A 22,942-nucleotide genomic window follows, 5' to 3' on the forward strand; every position below is an offset into this window, starting at 1 on the left:
AAAATGGCATTATTTTTACTATTGAATTATATGAAAAACTTCATTTAAAGATTTGTTTTACTTGAAATTATTTACCTTCAAAATTTCCCGTTTTTATGAAACATTCTGTATAAAGACAGTTACGTAGCATACGGTTCACAGTGTTAAGAATAATAGTAGAAGAATACAATTAGACGAGTAATAGAGGAAGGATACAAAAAGATGTGGTACGGTAAGAGGTTCTAAAATGATGGTACGGTAAGAGAAAGACGTTGTTTTGATTGATTGAGTACTTTATTTATGTAGATTACAATATATACTGGCTTATACACTTATATACAATAGCTCACTACACAGCAAAATTATAGATGAATTTACATAATATAGACTAAGAAAATAATTATTGAACTGTATATGATATGAAAAAGCAATTTGTAATATAATAACTATAGATTTGTTCAGAAATTGTTCTGAGATGAATAGAAGAAGCATAAAAGGGAATTGAAAAGATGATGTGGAAAAGAAGGAAGAATAGAAGGGTAATATAGAAAGAGAGGGGAACATGGAAAGAGAGAAGAAAATAGAAAGAGATGAGATGATGAATAAAAAAGAACCAATTTGTAATAAATCCTCACCCGTGCAGTCATAGTGTCTCAAGACTTGGCACAGATTTCAAATTCGAGCTTTTTTCTAAATAGAATGATAACCTCATCTGCATATAACTGCTACTCAGACTAAGATCAAGGCAATTCAAGGTTGAGATAATTAAAGAATTTCAAGGTGGGAATGGAATCTGAAGAAATAGTGGGCCGAAAAGAAAGTTGCAGAGGTGGATTGATGGAACTGAAATAGATTTCCACTTTCTTCTGATTATTTTCCATTAAGATTAGATTGTGTCGGATAAATAAATGAAATTATGCTGTTTCATGACAGAATATTTCAATTTCTCTATCACTTTTCAAGTACGGTAATACATTACAAAAACATATTGGATGTTGTGTAAATGAAATAAATAAATGGAATATTTGTGAAGGCCGTCTTAATCCCCAACTTCTCGTCTCTTGAAAAAGTCATCTCAACTATTGTATTGAAGAAAATGGTATCTTTCAACAGAATGGAGACAGTTAGGTTACGTAATGAAATCATCAGCCAATGAGAGAGCGTTGTGGGCGTGGTCTACCAAGCAGCTGAAGTGTACTCGAACGTGATTGGTCGACGCTGTGTGACGTAGAAGAGTTCTCAGCTAACATAAAAATGGGCTTCCACCCCAATAGAGTTTGAAATTTTCCAGGAGCAGAATGCCTTTTCTGACATTAATACCATATCGCAGGAGTGATCCGTGGTCTAGTGGATTGAGTGCTTGCGTAGCAGCATAGAGATCCCGGGTTCAAACTCTCTCATTACCAAAAGTATTTTATCCAGATCACTCCCGTGTTATCGGATGGGCACATTAAAATGTCGGACCCGGCTGAAGTATGACAGTCGTAAGGCCCCATTGACGGCTTAAATTATATATTCAGGCGGTGGGACCTTCCCGCAAGGGACTCCCCACCAACAAAAGCCATACGAATTTACTTTCTCCTACAGTTACCTTGAAAAGTGACCATTCCTGCACTGATTACAGAACGCAAAGAATCACTTTTCCGCTCTAGTGCACTGCAGATTTTTTTTTCTGCACTCCAGATTTGGAACATGGCAACGCAAAATAGTTAGTAGGTTATATATGGAGCACCAGTGCAGCAAAATGAAGTTAGTAACAGTGACTGAGGTATAGTGTTGTGGTGCACGTTATAATAATAACGATGACAACGATGGACAACAGTGGATGACAGCGACATGAGTGACAGCCGCCTTCATTCATTTACTACTACATTATTCAATTTCAAGTAAATTAAGGTTTTTATTAATAATAAAATTACACAGAAAAACATTTGATGGATTTCAGGGAATTTTACCCATAATTACCCACTTTTCATATTCAATGGTAACTGTAGGAAAAATTTAATGTGAAATACGTGCGCAAAGTTCCTCTGCTGCACTCAAGAAACCATTCGTAAACGTTTCTTCCGGTGCAGCAAATTGTCACTTTGCGCACTAGTTGCACGAATAACTATTGCCATACCGTATATTTATTAATTTATTCTTTTCTACAATGAAGCACAGATCGGTAGAAAAGAACTAAGAATACCTTGTACTATTTCTCTCCCAAGTTTAGGACATTAAAAATGACATTGCTAAAAAATGTGAGGAAAATAACTAACATCTATTGCCAACTAAAAAATATGAAATATTCTACTCACAAATGAAGTCATTGCTGCCAACCTTCACACGTCTCTCGTCAGTGAGATCTGCCATCTTTGTCTCATTGTTTCCGTTCTCACTCTGCTTGCCGTCGAAGGCGGTGTTTGTGTAACTGGTCTGCATGTTGTCTCTCAGGTTCAGATCGCTCTTGAGAAGATCTTGCTTCATTTCCTCACTATTTCATTGGATAAAGTTTACGTTGTTATCATATCTGGAAAAAATAGAGAAAACTCTGTTTAGAAATGAAAAGGATAGTGAATTTTGTTTTGTATTGTGAATGATGCCCACATGATCGTTTTGCTTGTTCGTGGGTAATGGAGAGTGTGTTGATGAATTTATGAGATGATCAAACGTCCATGCCATCAGCGGGATTCGAACCCACGTACCAGGCGGTGCTAGCAGACCGAAGTTTGTCACCCTCCTTACCGCTAGACTTTATTTCAACAAACTTGTGCATGGAGTCTACATAGAAATTTGATGTGTCACTTTCAAAAATCAATTAGGCCTGCATGGAACTTTTGTATCCTATTATATCAAGCGAGCAATTTCTGTATATCTGTTTATGTTTTTAATATCGGGGACCGAGCTTCGCTCTGGAGTACAAAAGCATAAACCATTTATTACTAAAGAAGAAATTATAATAACATTCATACAGAAATGTACTATCTAATCACAGTAAATTGAGATTAATTCCCAGAGGAAAGCAAAAATTTCCCTCACAAAGGCCCAGTTGCACAAAATCCGGTTAAATTTTAATTCTGATTAACTTCACGTGAACCAAATCAGAGAAGACCATTTCAAAAAGATGGATCTACTGGAATTAATCAGGATTGGAAATAACCCGGCTTTCTTCCAACCAGCACCAAGTACCTGATTAAATGATTACAAAAGTTCAACAGCTGAGTCATAATTTTGACATAGTCCCACACTCATGAACTCGCTCACTCACTTCCATCACCAACAGACGACGAAATAATCATCATCAGCTGTTTTTCCAAGGATGAATAATAATTATCCTTTTAATGTCCTTCAGCGAGTTTTTCCAGGGATGAGACCTAGTGCAATCGAATCTTCATATCATAAACCTACTATGTTCTGAATTTCGTGAGAATCGTTAGAGCCGTTTTCGAGATCCGGTGAAATACAAACATATAAACATCTAAACATCTGCACATCTAAACATATAAGCAGAAGTTGCTCGTTTAATAGTATAGGATATCTGGTTATCTGGTTATTTATGTTCAACGGATCTCGAAAACGGCTCTAACGATTTTCACGAAATTTGGAACATAGTAGGTTTATGATATAAAAATTCGATTGCACTAGGTCTCATCCCTGGGAAAACTTGCTGAAGGACATGAAAAGGATAACAATTATTCATCCTTGGAAAAACAGATGATAATTTCGTCGTCTGTCGAAACAGAAGATGAGTGTGTGGAGAGAAACAGATTCATTTCCAGCTGTGTAATTAATCAGCGAGAAATATTATCTAGCTAGACAATTTAATCGACTTAATGAAAATAATTTGATTTGTTGACATTACATGATAATCCTTCTAAACTAGAGTATATCATAATTTTCAAAGTTTATCATTATTTGACAATTTTAAGTGATTAGTGAGTGTTATTTTGTTATTAATTTTGGTTTGTAAATAATCTAAATTAGAACTTTTTTTTCAAATGTTTGAACTAAAAATTGGACCTGAATTCAAGTGTAAGGAACATAACCTACTTTCTGGACTATTTATTGTGTATAAATCGAAATTCGGAGAAGAAACAGTTTTGGGCTGTGTCTGTTAAGCTGGGTTTACACCAAACTTATTAACAAAATGTTAATAACTTACTCCTTATAGATTCTATTAGATTGTACGGAACTTGACGAACACATATGTTCGTCATATGTATCATAAGCTATGTTCAATCTAATAGAATCTATAAGGATTAAGTTATCAACATTTTGTTAATAACTTTGGTGTAAACCCAGCTTTAGTCCTTCCCCAATCATTTTAAAGAATTGTGTTCGGTTTATCAATAGTCAATAAATAAATTAATAACGAACGAAGCTCGGTGCTCCGATATTAAATTGTGATAGAACAAATTGTTATTGGTAATCAACATCAAAAACAAACTCATAAACAAAGACCTACTAGAAAAATCATCATTCCATCACTCATGAAACTTAACACAACCACTGATACAGAATACAAACTATCAAACACAAAATTGAAGGCTATTTCTATATGAGATAAGTCATACAGGAAACACAACGCAACTTGCCATAAATTGGTTTCTTATATTATCAACATTTATTTTTCCACTGCCAATTAAATTCAATACAATTTCAACGTACTACCGATTTCATTTATGTGAATCTCTGTGAACTTGAACCGTATCCATCTCTTGTCAAATTCTAAAAAGTGTACTAAAGAGAGGGGATGGTTTCAAAATTATGTGATAAATTGAAAAAACTTCAATAACTAGGCAGCCATCCTATTCTATTGTCTAATATTTATGAATTATTCATTATCATAAAGATTGAATGAAAAAGACTAAGAAATTGTCAAAAAACCACTGATTTATTGATAATTAGAAAGACCGGATAAGTTTATCAGAGATTGACAATGGTGTAATAACCGAAACCGGTCTTTCTAATTATCAATAAATCAGTGGTTTTTTGACAATTTCTTAGTCTTTTTCATTCAATATGAATAATTACCACAATATCAACTTCTCAACTACACAAAAAGATTATCATAAAGTTTGAAGTTATTGAAACAGGGGGCGAATAATTCATCTCTCATCATGGATGATACTGAGCCCTCAAATTAACGAAAACTTATTAATTCTTTTGGAAAAACTATTGAACTTTGGGTCTTACCAAGGGAGTTTGTTTCGTTGTTCGATCATCCCATCTCATCACTTGAAATTTTATGTAGTTTATAACATGAAAATTCACTAAAATCACTTGTTAAAATAATAATGTAATTACTGAAATAGGCTGGAGATGCATTGTCTCCATTGCCAGTGTATTAAAGACATTCACTCAGTATCCACATTCTGATCTGGTATCAGTATCGGTTAAAAACCGATCTGGCTACGTTTCAGAGCTAGAAAAGAGTAGCATCATCTGCTTTGTCGAATGTAAGACAAGGATAGCAATACAAATTCTGATCAAACACTGCTATTATAACGTGATCCTCACTATTGGAAGATGATACAAAGATTATGCAAAGATGATACGAAGATCATACAAAGATGATACAAGGATGATGGACAAGGATAGCAATACAAATGTTGATCAAATACTGCCATTATAACGTGGACCTCATTCTATAACTAATCTGGATTGTATAGACAAGGATAGCAATACAAATGCTGATCAAATACTTCCATTATAACGTGGACCTCACTATAGGAAGATGATACAAAGATGTTACGAAGTTGATACAAGGAAGATACAAAGATGATACAAAGTTGATACAAGGATGATACAAAGATGATACGAAGATGATACAAGGATGATACGGAGATGATACAAGGATGATGGACAAGGATAGCAATACAAAAATGTTGATCAAATGCAGCCATTATAACGTGGACCTCATACTATAACTAATGTCCTATCAAACTCGCCCATAAATCAGTATTGACATCGAAAACTCATTCACCAACAGCATTGTACCCGGTTGACATGATCTGTGACGTACACAAACGAGTCTAGCAAATACAATAATTGCATATTCGATCAACAGTTGACTGATCGTTGACCAACAGTTAACTGATCATTGATCATGGTCAATTCAGTTCAGGAGTAAATCATTGACCGATATTCACTCCATTCAATCGATTAATGGTCAATGTCTCTCATTTATTGAAAGGCTACTTGCTCATCACTTGTTTGAGTTTGATTCAACAAAGAATAAAATTCATCCAAACTGTTAGATCTCTGGTGAAACTTTAATAAATACAAATTCAAATTCCAATCCGTATTATTTTTAGATAGTATTCTTATAAGTTTGGATGGATATCCTAGTTGTTATTTATAGACACTTCATTTATAATACTTGAATTTCAAAATCCAAATTATATATATATAATATTATTTTGACTCTTGATCAATGAAATAGTGTCTTTTGTGGTTCTAGTCTCGATTCCCTCATGTGCAAATAATTTTTGTAAACTTGTAGGTCGTTTTCTCAGCTTTATCGAGAACAAATGAACAGAAAATGTTCAAATTTAGTACAGAAGCTCAGCTAGGGTGTAATAATGTTGTATTAGAAGGAATTTGCAATAACGTCAAAGATACGCCCAAAATTAGCGTTTTTTCAGCGGTTTTTTTGCTTTTTCTCTGCTTTATCGAGAACAAATGAACAGAAATTGTTAAAATTTAGTACATAAGCTAAGCTAGGGTGTAATAATGTTGTATTAGAAGGAATTTGCAATAACGTCAAAGATACGCCCATAATTAGCGTTTTTCCAGAGTTTTTTTTTTGCTTTTTCTCAGATTTATCGAGAACAAATGAACAGAAATAGTTCAAATTTACTACAGAAGCTCAGCTGGGCTGTAATAATGTTGTGTTAGAAGGAATTTGGAATAACGCCAAAGATACACCAAAAATTAGCGTTTTTTTTTTTTTAGTTTTCTCAGTTATTTCATCAAGTAATAGACAGAAAATTTTCAAATTTGGCACAGAGGTTTAGCTAGGGTCTAAAAATTTTGAGATGAGGTGACTTTAATATTTCTTCAAAGATACGCCCAAAATCAGCGTTTGTCCAACGTTTTTCCCAGCTTTCCTGCGTTTTCTCAGTACTTTGACTTTCTGATGGAATGAAGCTTGCTCAAATGAAAAATGCAGGCGAGCGAAGCGAGCCCGATAATCTCATTTTCGGACGATCCAGTCGGAGGTCCAGGGGGCGGATCCCTGGCTAGACGGATATCGCGAGCAAATCGAGCCTGTCGGCTAGTACTATAATAAGTAAAAAACTGGCTTAAACACGTACAGGATAGGAAAATTAAGTTTGACGCATCATCACATCTGAACTACTGGACTGATCAACTTGAAATTTTGCATATAGATTCTTAATTAACCCAGGATGGTTATAGGTATATTTTCAATTTTTCAAAATTTCATTACGTCAAGTTTCCAGTTTGTCAAGTTTTAAAATAGACCCTTACGAAGCTGGTTAAAAATATATGAATATCATCAATGATGACACGTATAATCCTAATTTATATTATATAAATTCATTTTATTAGGAAACATAAATAATTGGAAACTTTGTGTGAGTATCATAATTCTACAGTGAAAACCTACAGTGAAATTCACTCCAAAATGTAGCATTTTTCATAAATAGCGTCAATGTCACCCACTGAACTAATGCTGTCTCAATAAATCAAAAACTCAATAATGGATACCTGAGGCATAATATCTCATGACTGGATTTACAAACTGGTTGAGAACATACTAATTGTAGTTCACAAAAGCGTTTACCAACTGATTCATATAGAAATAATGTGAGAAAATGCTATTATGACCGTAGATTTTAATTATTGTACTTTGGTTTTATTGACCAATTGTGTGGAAAACACGTTTTCTTAGTAAAAACAGGTTTCAGGATGAAGAAGCATTTTCCCCATTGGAAACCAAATTCATTTCGATTGTTCTCATTGTTTCCTATTGGAATATTCGTTAGTGGTTATATATTATTTGTATTTTATTTTGGTCTTTTAATTTTTAATCTTTCCTATTTCATTTTCCTCTCTTAATTTTTCTCTTTTGTAATTTATATGTTTCTCTCTCAAGTCAATTTGTTGCTTCTATGAAACTCTTTAATCCATTCCTTCATTGAGTTCTAGAGCCTGATAGATTTCCTCAATAATATTATTCAAAGAATTGAATCATTTTTCAACTGCTATTTTTATCTATTGTTTTCCTCGTGAAATTTTAAATCAAGTTCATTAATAATTCCATCAGGAAAAGGATCATTTTTCCTTTCAATTATTGATCTTCTCTGGTATTTTCAGTGGATAATATTTTGCAATTAGTTCTGTCCTGTTCTTTGTTATTTTTATTACATACCGGATTTTTGTTCAGCTGTTTTTCGTCTTAATCATTCTATTTCTTTCTATTGTTATATATGTTTACATTGTTATATTGTTTATATCGTTATATTGTTATGTCCTGTTCTTTGTTATTTTTGTTCAGCTGTTTTTCGTCTTAATCATTCTATTTCTTCTGTTATGATCAAAGACAGAAAGAACTAGTAGAAATGTAATGGCTGATTATTTTTTGCAGATTTCATGTCGTTAATGTAATTTGGTTTGGGATTTCAGAAACTACTCTATGCTTTGACACAATATTGAAAACCAACTTCAAATATTATACCAAATTCAATATTCAGAAATTTTCAACATCATGAGAATTTTACAAGGTCTATTTTGTTTACACATATTCTATCATAATATCATTTAAAAGCAATTTGGGGAAAATTGATGAAATTCACCAATATTTGAATAAAAAACCATCCACCATGAATCAATATTATTGGGAGTCGAGAAAATCTTTTTTTCAAATAAGCCGTCAAGATAGAATTATGATTTGTATCGTTCTATCTCAATCCGTAACAGAACTAGCTCAATGACTAAACCAACCGTGAAAGAATACGATTGGCCAAGCGCTGAGAGCTTCTGACCAATGAGAGCCAAGAAGGCGTGGTTTTCACTACCAAAGCGACAACCCACATTTCTCTCATTCCACAATGAATTGTTCAAGACTCAAGAACTAAGTTTTATGATATTCAATTAATTGAAATTGTCCATCAATTATTGTATTTTGTTTTGTTTCATAAAGTGAATCTTCTTTGGAAATGGAGAATCGAATTGATATATTTTGAACATTCTGCTCTTAACGCTACAAATTCGATAAATTTTGTGATATTACAAGTTCATCAATCATTATTTACTTATCTCATTGATTACTCTAACTCTATATAAAGCCATGTCCACACTAAACAAATGTTTGACAAACTTGTTTGCTGAAAATGTTTTGGCGAATTTTATTATGTTTGACAAACAATGTTTGCCCGTGGCCAGTGTGGACGCGTCACCAAACAAAATATTTGTAAGTGGGGAGAACAGGTTTTATGTTTTACAGCAAACACTGAAAATGTTTGAAAAAAACAGTAATTTTTTGTTTGACAAACAATGATTGTCCAAACGTTTTGAAATGTTTGTCCCTGAGCTCCTCAACAAACATGTTTGTGCTCAGTGTGGACACGGCTTAAGAGTTGACTATTATTAATAAATTATCCACCCTCTGTCCTTGAGTTCCACTTGAAACTTTCCTTGTGAACCCATCAATGTAGGCAACCTTTCAACGCGATAATCTCTTATCAAAATCGCTTCACGGAAATTTCGTTATCAATTTTTTTCGAATTTGATTGACAACCGCTATAAAATTTAGAAGATAGTTCAATAATAAATTGACATGACATGTTAGCTGACAACTTATTATGTGTAGCGATATCTCCAAGAATGACATCAGCTTACTTAATCGAATATTTTGGTCATGAAAAATGTTTTCTTGACCTTGATTAAGGAATTGCCTTGAATTTGAGTTATGTCACTAAAATAGGACTCATAGTTTCTATGAAAATGAATAGTCTTCCAGCTTGAAAACTTATTATTTTCAAATTAATCAGGAATGAAACACTTTTATCAATTCATAAAATAGAATTATAGTAACCTTTGAAATTAATAAAATAATATAATGAGAATACAAATTATAACTACTAGTTTCGGTGATCACACCATTCTTATTCTATTATTTCATTAATTTCAAAGGGTACTATAATTAAATTTATTCTATTTTATAAATACCAGAAAGTAGCCCTGAATTCATACACTTTTTCAACGTTTTTTATTGATACTTCCAGATTGTCCATTTTTTGAGTTACAAGAACCTGGAGTCTAAACTATGATTTTCAATGCAATGGAAGAGTTGTAATCGATGGATAAATTCAATTATCACAATGTATAAAATATAAATTGATACTATTAGTTCTGTGAACAGTAGACCTCGCGCAGTTATTAATCACAGTCTCCTCTAATACTGTCCACCAGAGTAAATTCTGTCCTGTCCTGTCGTGTCGGCGAGATATCGGTGTATAAACGATTAATGACTGTTTGGGTTGTTGTATCGACAATGCAAATATTTCGATGTAAACAGCTATGCTACTATCATCAAAAGCTTACCGAGTTGAAAGCAGAGAAAAGTCGGGAGAAAATACTATGCTACTTCAAGTTATCAATAAATTGCATGCCTCACTGCATGCAATTAATAGTCCACACAACAGCTGTTTTTCTCACTAAGTTACATTGAGATATTGAATCGCATGCAATTTATAATCCACTCGACAGCTGATTTATGATGAATAATTCTATAGTCTGATTTTCACTCTAATATTGGCGTATGAAGGAGGCTTCTTTTCCTTTTATAGTATCCTTGAAATGCAAAATTTCCAAAAACCTTGTATATACGTCGACGCGCAATTTAAAAAGTAACATACCTGTCAAATTTGATGAAAATCTATAACCGCGTTTCGCCGTAAATGCGGAACATATAACATGAAAACATATGGACATAAAGAGAAATGCCAAACCGTCGACTTGAATCTTAGACTTCACTTCGCTCGGTCAATCAAGATAATTTCGTAGAGAATCTTCATTCTATATTTGAATAATTTCGTAAACATGATATCAACAGATTTGTAAACATTATACTATTGAGACTATTACTTACTGAGACGACAGAGAGACTATCAACACTTCAGAAACAATCGATGTAATGAACAAATGAAGCTTCAAGACTGAAATAATGTTCCTAATGTTGAAAATTATGAAATAATGTTTGAATATTCATTCTAAATTGGAATAATATCGTAAACATGATATCAACAGATTTGTAAACATTATACTATTGAGACTATTACTTACTGTGACGACAGAGGCTATCAACACTTCAGAAATGATCAATGTAGATGAACAATTGAACACAGATTCAAGAATGAAATGATTTCCCTAATGTTGTTCCTTCTAGTTCTCAGCAACAACTACGAATGACACTGTAAACTTGCAGATAAACTTGCAGATAAGTGGAGTCTTTGTGCAGAAGATTAATGCGATGTTGCGGTAAGTTTTCCTCGTCAAAAGCATGTGCGAAACTGATCAGTCCACGTGAGAAATTAATAATAACTTGTTGTCAGAAGATGAAGAAAACGTCACTAGTCTTAACTCCGGCAAACTCTGAACTGGAATGTGCGTGAGATTGTATTTTACTGGATGAGACTTGCGTGTATGAGAGAGAAGGTTGATGGTGTAGCAGAATAAGGAAGAAAAAGGACTGGGAATAGGAGAAGTGTGGAGAAAGGAGAGAGAGGAAAAGAAACAGAGGAGGAAGTAGCAAAGAACAGATGCTGTAGATCCAGTTCTTTTTGGCACGAGGATCAATCAAACATAAATGTTATGAGGGAAGGTTATGGTTTGGAGAAAGAGAAGGAGACAAAAGATAAGATGACTAGTGAAAAACTAGTAGGTGGAAGGAGAAGGGCAAAATTCGTAAAACACGTGAAAATTCAGAAACCAAAGAAATGAACAAAGTGGAGGGGGAGAATGAAATTAAAAAAAACTTGATGATTTTAGAAAAAGAACCACAGATATGAGAATAATATTATTGTAGGCCTATTTATTATAAGTAGAGGAAGAAATAGCTGATCTATTCGAACAAAGAAGAAGAAGGAGAAAAATAAGAAGAAGAAGGCAGTAGGAGGAGGAGAGGAGGAGGAGGAGGAGAAGAAGAAGCAGACAGTAGGAGGTGGAAAAGAAAAAGAAGAAGACAGGAGGAGGTGAAGAAGATGAAGAAGAAGAAGACAGAAGGAGGTGAAGAAGAAGAGGAAGAAGGCAGGAGGAGGAGGAGGAGGAGGAGGAGGAGGAGGAGAAGAAGAAGAAGAAGAAGAAGAAGAAGAAGAAGAAGAAGAAGGAGAAGGAGAAGGCAGGATTGATTGATTGATTGAGTACTTTATTTATGTAGATTACAATATATACTGGCTTATACACTTATATACAATAGCTTACAATACAGCAAAATTATGGATGAATTTACATAATATAAATTAAGAAGATAATTATTGAGCTGTTTATAATATGAAAAAGCAATTTGTAATATAATAACTATAGATAATTATATTGTTATGCATCTACATGAATTGAAGATGGAGGTAAGGAGAGAGGGAATGGAGAGAGATGAAAGGAAAATACTTAGCAGATGGCAGAGGAAGATGGGGTTGTATTAACATTAAAAGAATACGAAAAGGCAAGAATTTAAAAAGAAGAAGGAGAAGAAGAGAAATAAGAAGAAAAAGACGAAGAAGAATAAGGAGAAGAAGAAGAAGAAGAAGAAAAAGAAGTGACAGGTGGAGGTGATGAAGAAGGCAGGAGAAGATGAAGAAGAAGAAGAAGAAGAGGAAGAATAAGAAGAATGAAGAATTTTAATATGAATATGGATGGAAAGAAATAGAAATACAATTGGATGGATGTGATTATGAAATAATTTGAATAAAGGGAAAATATTTGAGTTAGAGTTGATGAAGAAGTGAGACAAGAAGACGTATAAGGAGAAGAAAGATAAGTAGAAGAAGGATGAGGTAAAAACAGGACGAAGAGAAGGCAAAGGGGAGCAAGAAATAAAAGAAGAGAAGTAAGAAAACAAAGATATAAAAGAAGAAGCAAGATGGATTTAGTGTTTTTTCCGGTAAACAGCTGATAATTTCGTCGTCTGTTGATGATGGAAGTGAGTGAGCGAGTGCATGTGTGTGGGACTGAGATAAAATTATGACTCAGCTGTTGAACTTTTGTAATCATTCAATCAGGTACTTAGTGCCGGTTGTACAAAAGCCGGTTAAATTTTAATCCTGATTAATTCCAGTAGAACCAATCAGATAAGCTATCTTTATGAAATAGTCTTCTCTGATTTGACTACGTGAAATTAATCAGGATTAAAATTTAACATGCTTTTGTGAGAGAAATTTTTGCATTCCTCTGGGAATTAATCTCAATCCACTGTGATTAGATAGAACCTTTCTGTATGAACTATAAATATATTATAATTTCTTTCGTAATAAATTTTACATGCTTTTGTACTCCCCGATATTGAACTTTTAAACTTTAACATAATATTATAGAATGATTTTTCACGCTATCATTATATTTATTACATAAGTAGTCATCCTGAATATTTTGCTGTAACTTACTTGTTTTTGTTTCAATAGAACTGTCGTCAAAATAGAACCAAGTATTAAGAGATGATTTCATACATAGTTTTGGTCTGAAATACTTCTTTTGTTTCAATAAAACTATTTTCAAAATAGAACCAAATAGCCTATTATGAGAAGATTTCACGGCTTTTTGGGATGATTTTTGATAATGTTGGTTGACATGGCTTCATTGTCAATTTAGCATGGATCTCAAGCCGATTAGATGACAGAGATGCACAATTCTGTTGCAGTTTAAAGTAAGGTCAACTCTGTTTTTTTTTAATGTTTAAGCCAGCAGTAAATCGATTTCATGCTCGTCAAGATAACTAGATTTGTAGTCGGCTATTTTGGACAGTTTAGTAGAATAGTGAATAATAATAGTGGATAAGATAGTAACCTTATGAAGTAGAGAAATAGTAGTAATTTAGTCATGCTTTGGTTTTAGGATTTCAATTGAGTTCTTCATTGATAAGTCTCAGTTTTTCCCATTGCATATCAGTTTTGAAAACTGACCATTAATTGCTTAGCGACTTGCCCAAATCGGTTCCACAATATTGTTTTTGATTTTGTTGAAGTTTAGGCTATTTATTCAATTTTGTATTCCATTTGACACATTTCTCATTTACTCAATCATGGAACTAAATAAATGCTTGAGTGAATGAGCTACGGTTCATGCGATTATGAAGCAGTTTTATGAGAGAATGCATCAAAAGCTAGTATTCGTAGGAGTTATGCAAAGTCGAAGTTAAAATTGAACTGAATTAGCTAGTGATTCTAACTCAAAACTTGACATATTATAATAAATCAGCATTGAATTTAGACTGTGCGTACAGCCCTTAGCTGATAAATGACTATACTATTGAATGCTCTTTTTCAAACTTATGATTAACAACATAGTCTCTCATTTAGCCTATGATAAAAATCTGGTGTGGCGCACTCGCACAACTTTCCTTGCCGTTATTAGAATTGATCACCTGACGCTAGAGTTCACGCGCATCACAAGTCTACTTATGAACAAAGATCTAAGCCAGCTGGTGACAGGACAATAACGCTGGAGACATAAAAGGTCTGATATCTCTTCATAGTGAATGATTTAATAGAATCAACAGTTGCCAACAGGATAATCACATTTTCTCGAATTTCGAGCTTAATTTCAATTTTAGGTTAAAATGTTACTCAACATTAATTGTAGAGATTTTTATGCTCAATCTTCTCCACTCGAATTGTTTCGTTTAAATTGTATCTGAAGCCTGATAATTGGGAATCTGAAATCCAACTTTGCATAGATGGGGCGGAGCTCCTGAAATTTTTACAGATATGGGACTTGTGGCAATTGATAGAGCTTATCAATGACTATTCCAGGTATTTAATCAGAATCGTTGGAGCCGTTTTCGAGAAAATCGCAAAAAACCCTGTTTTTGACAACATTTTCGCCATTTTAGCCGCCATCTTAAATTGCATTTGATCGAAATTGTTCGTGTCGGATCCTTATATTGTAAGGACCTTAACTTCCAAATTTCAAGTCATTCCGTTAATTGGGAGATGAGATATCGTGTACACAGACGCACATAAACTCCTTATACACACACACACACCACACACACACACACCACACACACACACACACACACACACACACACACACCCACACATACAGACCAATACCCAAAAACCACTTTTTCGGACTCAGGGGACCTTGAAACGTATAGAAATGTAGAAATTTGGGTACCTTAATTTTTTTCGGAAAGCAATACTTTCCTTACCTATGGTAATAGGGCAAGGAAAGTAAAAAACAACCTAGTTTTTCAGTATCATGGTAGCCTACAAGATTGTTTTCAGACAGATTTATAGATTGTCAGGTGTCGTCTATGTTCCATTCTCTTCTATAATTCATGGACAATTATCATTTATTTCAATTTCCACATTATGTATAAAATATCTCTTAATCTTTCTTGTTTATAGACAGTATTATTCTGCAAGATTTTCCCCTCTCTTAGAACACATACGTAACGCTTTGAATCTGTCTAGTAGGTAGTAGCCTAGTAGGCCTACAGTATTAATTTTACCAAATATCTTGTTAAAGTACCCAGCCTATAAAATTTGGAGTAAATTCTTTAGTTTCTGTTTTTCATGAAATTTTTTAAAGTTGATTATGATATAAAATGTGATAGCCTATTATCATATTACTTTATCATTTTATTTTCAACTTCAACTCTGAAATTCCACTATACAGCGTGTTATGAACTTGGAAATTCTTCTCTTTACTTTGTGTCATTAAAGTGAACTTTTCAAGTACTCTTGAGGACTGGGAAACATCACACAGTCTTTTTGGAACATATCTCAAGGACTTACTACAGATACTAGAACAAATATCATATCAAGCATGGAAAATTTTCTTACTTGCTTGTTTTTCTAACATTCTCGATGTTTCTCGATGAATCAAGAATCAACCATAACATTCTTTAATACATCAACACCTCATATAAGCCAAGAAAACAATCTCATTGAAAACCTGTAATCATTCATTATCCCCCATATTTGACCTTGCTTGATTACCTTGGAATTTTATGGCACTGTTTTGCAAATTACTCAATGAATAATGAAATATTCAAATCGGAAAAAGCTGTATTTTACGATGATCTCAACATAGTAAAACCTTCTGGATACGAGATCTTCGGAGAATATAGGCAACTTACATTCTGGTTCTAGGCTCATATTTGGCAGAGATAATATAATTTTATTATTCAGATAATAAAGTGGGCCTATAGTAGATATATGGATTATATTATATCTCAAACATTTTTCTGTATTTTAGGATCAAGTCACTTTAAATTATATTCGCGAATAAAATTTTATCGTCCGCTAAAAAACTCATTAATGATGGGTCCATAGACGTGTCCAAGCATGGAGGAATTTCAATAAGAAGATCAAATCTGTGTCACTGTTCTTATGGAGCACTGGGTGACATTGCTTTTGGCAAGGGAATTTATTCATAATAAAGTTTTGAACAAAAATGGATGTAATTTCGACTTGGTTTGAGAAGGAGAAGGTGATTTCAATATTGGGACATGACCTTAATCAAGAAAATGGGTGTCAGGAATTTTCATCACGAATACAGGCCTACTAATAGTCTATAATATGGGTTCAAGAAATGTCAACAAACTGGATTTCATGAATATTATTACATGTTGAATTCTCTTCTAAAAATATTTGGTCTGATCATAAGAAAATGTTTTGAGAAACATTTTATTAAAATAGATTATTTCTGTAATCTCTGGTCTGATACAAGCCTTTTCCAATAGAGTTAGATATTGAAATATTTTGAATTTTTTTCGAGATTCTAGAGCTTCATCCTCTATAAGATATTTCTGTATAAGTTGTTTTTGTTTTCTTATTATTTTGTGAGGAGTGCGGTTTTGGGCAGTGTGCCTGTCGCATCCACACTGATTAGCTACATTCACTACAATGTATCTTTTTTTTCCAATAAATTGAAAATTGAAATTGAAGATTCTCGTAAACAATTGGAACTCGATTTAGCCAAACTGTAATCGCCCCGACTGGTTCATGTTATTGGTTGCAATACAACTAGAGCTCTCTTGTCTTAGATCGTTACTGAGATTCATTTATGAGTTGACATTCACTTCATCACGTTTTCAGTTGACCACGAATAAGTCGGATGAGAGCGTCTCAGTTAGTCGAAATCTCAGCTCCTCAAGATCTGGTTGCTATCAGAAAGGGAATGTGATGAAGTGGATGTCATCTTCACTTCATGAAAATGAGAATTGCAACTTGATTCTCTAAAATTGAGGTACTGTTGCTTAGATATCTCTTATTACTAGTACTCAATCAATCAATCGAACAATTATTACTCTGGAGTCTGAACAGTCATGAGAAACTGCTGTATTCACTCCAAATATCGGGGCACCGAACTTTGCTCCTTATTTTTATTTATTGATAAACAGAACACAATTATTCTCAAAAATGATCGTGTTTATATTCCACAGCTGGCTATAATTATGTCACCTTATGAATTTCGAAGATCCGATATTTCGATTTTTCACATACTCACTCGCTCACTCACTTTTTTACTATCCACAGCTGTTTCAGCCAAGGATGAATTATCTTTTTAATGTTGTTCAGCGAGTTTTCTCAAGGATGAGACCTAGTGCAATCGAATTTTTATATCATAAACCTACTATGTTTTAAATTTCGTGAAAATCGTTAGAGCCGTTTTCGAGATCCGTTGAACGTAAATAACCAGATATAAATATATAAAAATACAGGAATTGCTCGCTTAATATAATAGGATTCACGACAAAAAAATTCAAACAGTGATGCTAATCAAGCTTTCTTATAGTGACTATTGGATTCAAGAACAAGAACAAAATGGGAAAAGATGAGAGAGAGGACTGAGGAATAGGAGGTGAATAAGAAAGAAGAGTGAGGTAGAAGAAGACTGACTAAAGAGGAGGTAATTACATGGAGAAACAGAGAATAAAAAGTAATATAAGAGTTTCATGGAAGATTGACTATTTTTATTTTTTTTATTTATTGTATTAAATACTATAATCATAATACAATTATGACATTGGAGGAAAAACTAGGCTAAGCCTGTACTATTTCTCTCCAGAAATTTTGATAAAATGTTAATGTTGTCCAAAAGATAAGGTTATATAATCACACATTGCTTCGTCACTTGATTTTCTGTCCAGAAATGATGATTTAAAATTTTGAATTTTGAAGGTTGATTTTATACTCTAAATGAATCACAATAAATTAAAAACTTTAGAAATATTGCACTTATTTAAAAAATTTGAATACAATATCAAAAACCTACTCACTATTTGTTGAACATTTATTGAACACTATGCTCATGAATCATATTCAAAAACTAGTAAAGATACAATTTGAAGAGACTCGTTTCTCATTGGAATCATCAGCATCATCATCATTCTCATCACTCAATCGCAAGCGAAAAGTTAATTAAACTTGAATAAAAAAAACACTTTTGAAGTGAAAAAAGTGTTTTTTAAAATTCAAGTTTAATTTTAACAGTGAAAAAGTATGGATATACAACAGAGAAAATTTAATGTTTGAGAGAAGATCAACCTCCCAGCAAAATTGTAATTGTAGTGATCAATGTACAAAAATGTGTATTAATAAAAACAATATAAAAATCTTGAAGTACCCTTAATTTTCTTAAAACTTTAAAATTTTAAGTTTACTTTAATCTACTTTTAAAGTTTTTGAAAAATAAAGGGTACTTCAAGGTTTTTATCAATTTGTTAAAAAGTAGCCCAAGTGAGTGAAGTGTTTTTAAAAAATGTGTATATTTGTTTTCAAAACTCTTCCTGAAATATTAAAACAGTATATTTTCTCATTCATTTCAGGGCTACAAGATAGCTTCATTATATACTGGAGAACCACTGGTCCCAATTTATCTTATTCAATGACACATAAAAACGTATGCTATACTAATGGTTCCATACAATAAAAATGATATAGTAGTATTAATATTACTGAGGGTGATGCCCACATAAGCTCTTGTGCGTGGGTAATGAGTGAGAGGGATGATGATGATAGATGACTACTTTTTAGATAGTCGGGACCGACGGTTATCGTCTCCTCCGAAAGACGGGGTGGCCGTATCTATGTGAGTGTGCTGTGGTCAAAAACGTTTGCCCCGATCAAGATTCGAACTCGGGTTCTCTTGAAGTAGGATATATGTAAATAATATCAAAAATGGCACACCAACAAAAATTAATCAAATAATGAATGTAATTGTTAATGGAATGGGAACTAATAGTAGTGTATTGACAGTTGAAACTGAATATTGACATTTTACTATAATATTGATATAATTGATAATTCTATTACCTTGTAGTGTTCCTCGATAAAATTCACATAAAACACTAGATAATTATTCCTTGGGCGATGGAAAGATTGTGAAGACGTTTCGCACTTGAACAGTGAGTTTGATAACTACTAACTGCAGCGAACTCAACCGCGAACTGTGACTAACTGGTTCGGAATCGGCTGTCTAATTAATTGAAGAAAAGGCCCAATACTAGACCACTTCAAATGCAATCCCGCCTTAAAAACAGTCTTCATTCTTTATCTCTACAGTGGTCGCGGTCGCGGGGAGATATTCCCTCGGAAATTCCCTTTTCCCTTGATTGGAGAACTTGAAAAACTTATTTCAAATTCTCATTTTTTTCACTTCATGGTTTTTTGAAACGATATCTCTGATCCATTTTCTTCACAGTTTCCTCATCATCATCTCCTCCTCTTCCTCTTCTTTCTCTTCCTTCTCCTCGTCATCGATCTCCTCCTCCTCCTCCTCCTCCTCCTCCTCCTCCTCCTCCTCCTCTCCTCCTCCTCCTCCTCCTCTTCCTCTCCATCATCCTATATCCCTATATCCCTATACATATATACTCTTATATACTTATCAGTGTTATTATTGACGAACAAAGATTTGAACTCAAGTAGAGCTCTTTATAATTAAGCCCTGTGCATGGGCAACAGTATGATTATAATGTAGGTAGTATAAAGAAATCTACACTAGAGTAATTGGATCCTATTTAATACAGCCCTACCTCTTATTTTCTCAACCTCTTTCACATTCATTGGGCCATATGATAAAGTTGAGCATTTGCTTATACTTCTAAAATATGGAGCATTTGCTTCATTTTTTATGAATAAACGTGAGCAAAACCTTTTGCTCATGCTCATCAAAAAAATAGTTCGAGCATTTGCTCGAAAGTAAAAGCTTTTGCTCAAAATTGTATGAATAAACTAGAGCATTTGCTCAACTTTTGAAGCAAATGCTTCAAAAAAAGTGAGTCTAGTCTAGAGCAGCTTATCACCTTTTGCTCATAATAAAATGGCTCAACTAATCCGTATGAGGAAGAGGAAACTATACCAGATACGATCACAACCAATAGTTGAGAACTATAAAACTCTTATTAGATTCAACCATGATATATCACCATTATTCCTACAAAAGAATAAATACAAAAGATAGCCATCAAAAAAGATAGACTACCTGTTATAAAGATAGCCATCAGTGTGTTTGTCTTTTCGGTCTCAAAATTTTATAGTTTTTTAAAAGTTTGGAATTTTCTATTAATTGTGATTGATTTAATTTGATTTAGAAGTATTTTTAATTTAAAAATGATTTTTGTGTGTTTTGAATTGTAAATTGAGTGTGTAATTGATGAATGTTAAGTGACACATAACCTAGCTACATTTGGACTGTTGTATAAATTAGAATTGGAACCGTTTTGGGCTTATAAGCCTGTGGTACTTTTCTGTAAGTGTGTAATTCTGAATGAGTAAATAAATAAATAAAATAGGAGATAGGCATTTAAGAAGATGAGAGTGTGTACGATTACAAGAAGGCTATTGATATTATAAGAATATGCTGAAGATTATTATAGAGATGACATTTTTTCACGCTATTATTTCAAAATTCTAAACTCAACTAACCTAAAACTCTATTCATAAATAGAAAACAGAGCAGACGACGCAAACACAAGCGGTGCACCCTACTTGCATATTTAGCGCTTCCGTGAGCTATAAAAACAAACCAAGGCTACAAAAGCGAATCAGCTGATGAAAAATCTCTAAAATACGTGAGCATTTGCTCCAGAGTTCAGGAGCATAAGGTAAGAGTATAAGGTAAAGCTTATTCATATAAAAATGAGCAAATGCTTTTGCTTCTACCTTTTGCTCATGAGCAAAACCTTATGCTCCATGCTCTTGCTCATGAGCATTTGCTCTGGTTTTATTCATATGGGCCATTGTCTTACACATCCCATCCATCTGATACAGTTTTCCTATATTCGTCTCTCATATTTTTATCCTGTTGTTAGTCATACTTTCTCTTCATCTGTACTATTTTTCTCATATGAATTTCATTCTTCTTCTTCATCTTCTTCTTCTTCTTCTTCTTCTTCTTCTTCTTCTTCTTTTCCTTCTTCATTCAACAATGCTCAACAATATAACTGTCTACAGAAATCTACAGAAACTCAGTCGGCTGTAATTTTGAAATTTTCAAATGTGCCGCCAAGCGCCGTTACCATGGCAACCGGTGAACGGCACGCGGCAGCCATGAACCGTCTGCCGGCCGTCAGGTAAGCACGTCGCTTGTCATAACTTGTCAAATTTTGACGGTCACCTCTGCCTTTGATTTGAACAGTCGCGTCGCGAATTTCAAGTGCAACTGACCTTTATATCGCCGCTCTCGTGAATTTTATAGTTCTACGAATATTTCCGGTATCTAGTGGCTCTTCAATGGATCAGGAAGTTAATGTGAGTATTGTATTTTTGATGTAATGAGTAATATTTAATCGTTACCAAAGTTTATAACAATGAATCCGTTAATCTAACCTATTTTACTCACAAAAGATTATATTGATAGGGTTACCAACTACATTTACCAGCTATAAATTTGAATTGCTACAGATAGACATTGCGAGTTAGGTAAGCAACTCAGAAATGTGTGTGTGTGTGTGTGTGTGTGTGTGTGTGTGTGTGTGTGTGTGTGGTGTGTGTGTGTGTGTGTTGTGTGTGTGTGTGTGGTGTGTGTGTGTGTGTGTGGTGTGTGTGTGTGTGTGTATGTGTATGAGTGAATGTGCGTCTGTGTACAAGATATCTCATCTCCCAATTAATGGAATGACTTGAAATTTGGAACTTGAGGTCCTTACACTATAAGGATCCGACACGAACAATTTCGATCAAATGCAATTCAAGATGGCGGCTAAAATGGCGAAAATGTTGTCAAAAACAGGGTTTTTCGCGATTTTATCGAAAACGGCTCCAACGATTTTGATCAAATTCATACCTAAAAAAGTCATTGATAAGCTCTATCGACTGCCACAAATCCCATATCTGTAAAAAATTCAGGAGCACCGCCCCATCTATGCAAAGTTTGATTTTAGATTCTCAATTATCAGGCTTCAGATACAATTCAAACAAAAAAAATTAGTGGAAAAGATTCAGCATGAATATCTCTACAATTTATGTTCAGTAACATTTTCACCAAAAATTGAAAATAAGCTCGAAATGCGAGAAAATAAGATCATTTAATTGCAAACTGTTGGCAACTGTTGATTCTATTAAATCATTCACTATGAAGAGATAGCAGACTTCGTGTGTCTGCAGCGCTATCGTCTTGTCACCAGCTGTCTCAGATCTTAGAATAGTAGATTTGATATGCGCGGGAACACTAGCGTCAGTTGATCAATTTTCATAACGGCAAGGAAAGTTGTGTGAGTGCGCCACACCAGATTTTTCTTCTTCTTCTTCTCCATCTTCTTCTCCTTCTTCTTCTTCTCCTCATCTTCTCCTTC

The 22,942-nt window shown here is 33.7% G+C and overlaps 1 protein-coding gene across 2 annotated transcripts in view; it reads right to left on the bottom strand.

The window, feature by feature from the left end:
• Positions 1–19,680, bottom strand: part of LOC111044174 (sodium-independent sulfate anion transporter) — a 53,291-nt gene extending 33,611 nt beyond the window's left edge. The window contains exons 1-2 of one of the 2 annotated variants that reach the window (XM_039435013.1): positions 19,467–19,680; positions 2,280–2,491 (exon numbers count right to left, since the gene is read on the bottom strand). In XM_039435013.1, the coding sequence (XP_039290947.1) occupies positions 2,280–2,448 (169 nt within the window). In that variant the 5' untranslated portion in view covers positions 2,449–2,491; positions 19,467–19,680. Of the gene's footprint in view, positions 1–2,279; positions 2,492–11,274; positions 11,423–19,466 lie in introns of those variants that run through there. The other variant, XM_039435014.1, reaches the window with a different exon arrangement.
• Between the last annotated feature and the right edge of the window lie 3,262 nt (positions 19,681–22,942).

The sequence above is a fragment of the Nilaparvata lugens genome, chromosome 8 (assembly GCF_014356525.2).
Source record: "Nilaparvata lugens isolate BPH chromosome 8, ASM1435652v1, whole genome shotgun sequence".
Lineage (NCBI taxonomy): Eukaryota > Metazoa > Arthropoda > Insecta > Hemiptera > Delphacidae > Nilaparvata > Nilaparvata lugens.